The 6,000-nt window shown below is 41.5% G+C and overlaps 1 protein-coding gene across 4 annotated transcripts in view; it reads right to left on the bottom strand.

Moving 5' to 3' along the window:
- Nucleotides 1-832: 832 nt before the first annotated feature.
- The window catches only part of VMP1 (vacuole membrane protein 1), a 65,004-nt gene continuing 59,836 nt past the window's right edge, over nt 833-6,000 (bottom strand). For all 4 annotated transcript variants that reach the window (XM_062012365.1, XM_062012364.1, XM_062012366.1 and 1 more), the window contains 2 exons: nt 2,957-3,059; nt 833-1,638 (listed from right to left, as the gene is read on the bottom strand). In XM_062012365.1, coding sequence (XP_061868349.1) covers nt 1,495-1,638; nt 2,957-3,059 — 247 coding nt within the window. In that variant the 3' untranslated portion in view covers nt 833-1,494. The remainder of the gene's footprint in view (nt 1,639-2,956; nt 3,060-6,000) is intronic.

The following is a 6,000-nucleotide window of genomic DNA, read 5'->3' as shown; positions in this document are numbered from 1 at the left end:
AGGATGGTACGGCCATGGAGATGTCACGACGGTTGGCAACACAAGAGAACACTCAGGCAGGGTTCAACAAAATACAGATTCTCACAGCTTGCTGGAGCTCTGCCCTAAGCTAATGCAGGGACACGCCTGACCTCAGCCAGGCGAGATACAACCTACTTTGTGCTCATACACCAGGTCTGACAAAACTGATTGAAAGGGTAATTTCTTTTTACTTACTTCTAGGATAAAAATTAACACCAGTAGTTCAAAAGCTTATTAGAGAAGTAATACATACACAGCAGCAGTGGGATGGGCATCTGCCTGCCGAGGGAAAAGATCCATTTTCATACCCGTGACGCTCGTGTACAACAGAACTGGAACACACACTGATCCATAGCCATGGTTTAACAACATCTGACTTCAGAAGCCTAAGGTTAAGGTTCTCTGAGGTTTTCTGCAGCATTGCTGGTTTGCTATCAAATCTGTTTCCAGCTGGAATCTTTACTCTTCCCCCTCTCTTCTCCTTCATTGCCCTCAGTGCTGCCATCAGTGGCACACATCTGAGAAGAATTTATGGCGATGAATATCTCTAAGCTATTTCACCGGCCTGTTTTAACCAGTGAGCAGCACTTGAAGCAAGTTATATCCTTTCTACTTCCTTCTGCTAAGTAAGAAGTCCTTAATAAAACAGAAAAAAACTCCAAAGAGAACAAAGGGCTTCAGCACCATTTGTGCAGGAAGGATGAGTAAAGCATGCGATTCATGGGATTAAGGCTCAATAAAGAAGCTAAGGAAACTGAGCGTACAAAAGCAGAGAGGAAAAGAAACAGCTTAAAAAGACTGACACAAGAAATTCTGGAATGATCAAAGATGACTTTATAAAGATTTATCTTAACTTTGTTCTAAATATACAGAATAAAAAAGGTCAGCTTCAGCATTTTGACACCAATCATCTCTGCTAACATGATGGAGTTTAAGAGGGTGGCTTTTCCAACCGAGAGCACGTGCAATGCAACGGGACACTGGAGAATTCAGATGGGAGAGCCTTAGCATGAGGGACATGCAACGGTTTGGATCCGACCTGTATCCATCTATATACATTTTGATGGTCTTGAAAGTTATGGAAAAAGCAAAACAGCCACCCTTCAGAACGAAAAATTACCCTTAGGTCAGCCTGAAGTTAAATCAGGAAATGGAGAGTATTAAATCACCAGTTTGGGAAGTAATTTGGATGGACAACATTTGTATTAAATATCACTTAACCATCCATTCTGCATAATACAACTCAGACTCGTCAAGCAGTTAACACCTTACCTTAACATTTATCAGCCTGTCAATGAAACATCTGCTTCTAATATCCAAATTACTTTCAAATTTAAATAAAAACTTGTTAGAGTTGAAAATTGATGTTAAAAAGTCTCCCCCCATTTTGAATAATGCTGATTTTTAATCATATGGAAAGATGTGTCATTTTTTGTGTCTGCTAAAACCCCTTCCAAGGGTTTCTTTCCAAGCTCATTTGGTTTTTTCTTCAGAGTACATCTTCTGTTGCAGCCGTTTGGCATAGCTTTGGGCCATGGAGTTGATTATAGAAAAGATAAAATAACAAACCATAACAATCACCAGTTTTTCAAACATCCAGGATAGCCAGTTTTCTCCCTGAAGAGACAAAACAGAAGGAGGAGGAAAAGGAACGTTAGTGGACAGCATGAAGGAGCATTCTCTGTTTTCTGGGTGAAAGGGGTGAGCCTTACCATTAAATTATGTGATTTATCAAATTAAAACCGGGAACCAAGTGCAAGCTGACAGGATTCCTGCAAGTCTCTCTCTAAAGTTGACTTTAGTCCCTTGAAAGACAATGCAGGCAGGCTTGCCAAATACACTGCAGGGCAGAGGATGAACCCCTGATCCTTACTACTGTGCTAATGAAGTCATTTATCATTCTTAGTAGTGTTTTGTCTTTGCTAACAATTCACATAGTTCAGCATCAGCAAGCCCTGACCTTCAGTCCCTGTCCTGTTAACTGTGAAGAAAACAAGATGGTCACTGCTTATCAATGCTTTTTTCCTGAGTTATCTTCCAACTAGTATCAGATTCCTCTGGTGCCCCTAGAAGCTGACACAATGACCTCAGCAGCCCCACTCTGAGTGTTGGCCATGGCTACTCTTAACTTGTAGCTCTTTGTCAAAGGAGGGCAGCAATGCACTGCACAAAAATGAGCTCAATGTGCAGAAAAAATCTGCATGTTTAGTTGTTCCAGCCAGATCCTCCTTAATTTAGTCTCTTTTGTGGTAAGAAATGGGCAAAGAAACATTTATAAGAGCTACAAGTATTACATGTGAAATGGGAGTGAAGTGAATGGATTTTATCTGAAAATGCCTCAGTGTATCATGTCAAGAATTTCATGTCAAAGTTGCTCTGTCCCCACTGAAAATGCACAATATGGTTTTAAAGATACTTTTTGGGGGAATATTATTAGCATTTTGAGGTTTTTCTTTGGTATAATCCTTCTGGACATTTCTGCCCTTTTGTACCTCTCTAAACACCACATTTTTCTTTCCCTTTTGAACACTTAAAGGATTAGGGATTTTGTTTCTCTGGCCGTTAAGCCACAGATCCCACTGACTTCTGAAGCATCGATGCTGCACAGTTTGATCCCATTTCACACGGAAATGCAGCTTCTTTCTGCTTAAACTTCTCTTTCAGAACAGACACACTAACAGAGGAAGGAGAGCCCTGCCATTGGCCTTACTTTACCATTTTCTTTACTCTCCAAGAGGTTTTAGTCCAGTTGCAAACAGTTACAGTATTATTTTTAATTCCCAGGTTGCTTTTAAAACGAGATTTTTATCTGTTCCCTGGGCCACTGCAAATCTTTGAGAAACACTATCAAGAGTTACACTGATAAACCCGACAAGTCAAAAGACTGTGAGAGAAAGGAAAGATTAACTGGGGAGAGAGGCAGAGAGGTTCTTACCTGTGGCACACCACTGTCAGATCTGTGGTGAAGTTTTATCCTCTGAGCTTCCAAATATTCTTGAAATGGCTTCTGAAGAGAAGGACCTATACTTGGAATAGCACTGATGCAAAGTTCATCCCAGAGAACAAGGCAAAATAGGGGAGAAAAAAAAAAGACAAAAAGCATTTTTTTTTTCAACTTACCACTTTGACCCAAACAGAACAAAGTTCAGACCTGAGCCACAGCCCAGGAGGGCACTGCTACTTGTGAAAACAAAAAACCCAAAATAAAGTGTATTTCAGCTTTTATCTGATTCTTCTGCAAGGGACACATTTCCCCAGATCCTCAGAAAGTCCTTCAAAAGGAAAAATAAAGTATTTTAGAGCAAACCAGTGACAACAGCCTGCTGGTATCAGGGAAAGAAGCTGAGAGCTGGAGCCTTTCCTGAGAGCCAGGAAGAAGGCAGCCGAGCCTGTGCACTGGTGCAGGGCTGAGAATCAAATGAATGACTTCTCAGAAGTCCCACATTTATCACCAGCAGTTCCTGTAAGAACTGGTTTGAACCGATTAATAAGGAAATGACTTGTGCTTGTGTCATCCCTCAGTTAAAAAAGAAACTGCTCGCCCTATGACTTGCCCCTATCTTCTCAAAGAAGACGGCCCCTTTCTCAAACTAAGTCCTTATTAGGACAATCTGTGCGTCATCCTTACCCAAAAAGAATGCATTAGCAAATTCTGCAGGCGCCTCCCACAAGTCAGTGATTAACAAAGGAACAAAGAAGGAACTATGAACCCTGTTCTGAATCATGCCATGGTTTATGGCAGATGACTTGGCACAAAAGCTAGGAGGCATTTCTGAACACCTTGTCCTTACATTAACCGTATAAAGAGTGTGGATCCGTTGTGGGGACAAAAACCCCTCTCCCACCTCTACGGCGTGAAGGTATCGGCGCTGGACGGACCCGCAGCAGCCTCTGCAAACACCACAGTCTGCCCAGGCTCTGGGCAAAACCAACCTAGCCAACTGCTCTTGAGATCTATACACCCTGCTATTTGGCAGAGGAGCTTTAATAATTGTCACAACACTTTAAATACTATGGAGAAATTCCCACTAGCACCAGCCCTGGCAGAGCTGATGGGGGGAGAACACACACACACACACACTCCAAAGGCTCCCAAGGCTTCACCCACAGACACACACCCACACCCATCGCTCCCACCAGCGGAGGAGAGTTCATCTCTGACAAACACCATTTTAGTTTCAAAGCAAGCAATCTGAAATAAATTAATTTAGGGGTTATTTGTTAAAGAAGTCACCTAAATGTCAGTGCTTCAGACACCGAGATACACACAGACAGTTGTACAAACTGATCAGCTCCTCTCGCAATGACTGCAGGAGGGAGAAGACCTCACATTATTTTCCTCACAGGCTTCTAATTTCACACGATACTCCCTGATTAAAAATTAATAACTTGCCAATCTTAAGAAGACATGGAGATGCACAGACCCAAGAAACAGAGTAGCTCACTTTCCCCCACTACATCTACTCCTTTCAATAGCCAGGGGCAAATAATTTTGTTGACCTTATTTACAAGATCGCTTCCCTCATGATTCACCATCACGATGATACAAATGGGTGAGTAAATTCTGTGCCTGGACTGGTACAATTTTCAGTAAGAAAAAAAAAGAGCAGAGCCTGAAGCACACCCGTTAGAGATTTTACACAGGAGTGTGTCAACGTTTACAAGCCATTCCCAGTTCTTCCCGGAGTTGTCCCTTACGGGAGCTGAGATCAGTCGCGGGGAAACTTCTCCTTGTGACTCGCAGATCAAGTCAGGTTTAAAAACGAGTCAGATGTTGTTGAGGTTTCTTTTCTTTTTTCAAATGACACTTGGAAGCCCGGAAAAGTTACTGAAAGGTAATAGTTTACTTTTAAACTTCTTCAGGATTATGAAATGAGAAATATTTAAATGGTAAGAGATGAAGGAGTAACAGAAGGGTCCTTCAAACACCTCCATTTTTTCCCCTGAAAGCTGAAATTGGTGCTCAATTAGCACTGAACAACAGCACAGAGTCACAAAACCCATGTTCAGATGGTGCATCAACACTCTATTTCAAACATTTTTTGACTAGAAGTATTCATCTTTTTCTCCTCTTTTGTGAGCGTGATGAAGAATTAATTGCACAACATTAATCTTTTTAAAGCTATTTTGAAGCACCATGATCCTGAATGCAAGGACCTTGGCTTCTAAAAGCCTGCAATATTTTGCACATTTGCAGAGACTTTAAGACTGAAAAAAAAAAGTGCATAAATTTAAATAAAGAGTAAAATGAAGCAGGGTGGTCTCCAGAAAATCACCAATCCACAGTACTAGGAATAAAAGATATTGAAATCCCCTTGCAGTGGGACAGTGTTGGTTAGCTGTACTCTTTCAACAAAAGTCAATCATTTAATCAAGCAACTAACATGTAGGTGACCTGATATCCAAAGCACAGACATCATCTTGGACCTGAAGTTCTGAAAAATAGCTTTTCATTCTATTTAATGGCAAATGAGTGAGTGGTATCTCCCTGCAAAGCCACTGAAGCTCAACTCACTGACCCTGCTCTTATCAAAGGAGGAAAAGGGAAGACTTCAGTATAAATTTTCAAGGACTGCACCAAACCAGAGGCAGAGACACAGCAGAAGAAGCAGATTTGCATCATAATTCTTCAGCACTTAGCAATGACTTCAAGATCTACCTTCAAAAGGCTGCTGCAGTTTCGGGAGCCTAGCTGCAAACCGCAGGCATATTTACACATCCCACTTGAGAAGGGAAGAGGCTGGAAGATAACTCTGTTTGAAGAATAATCTAAACCCAACTCCTTGCATTTTCCTTTGAGAATAAAGCCTATTGTCTTTCAAATAAGGAATATGAAAGGATAAGAAAATAAAAGGACCTCAGTGCACAACAGAATTTGGCTCATCCACACTTTGTAGTCTCGATCTGCCAAAAAACCCTCCCCTCAGCACACAAAACCCCCAAACACCCAACCTGCTGCCCCCTTCTTAAAGGCTTAAA

This window comes from Colius striatus, chromosome 20 (assembly GCF_028858725.1).
Source record: "Colius striatus isolate bColStr4 chromosome 20, bColStr4.1.hap1, whole genome shotgun sequence".
NCBI classification, from domain to species: domain Eukaryota; kingdom Metazoa; phylum Chordata; class Aves; order Coliiformes; family Coliidae; genus Colius; species Colius striatus.
This window is presented reverse-complemented; position numbering and strand designations above follow the sequence as displayed.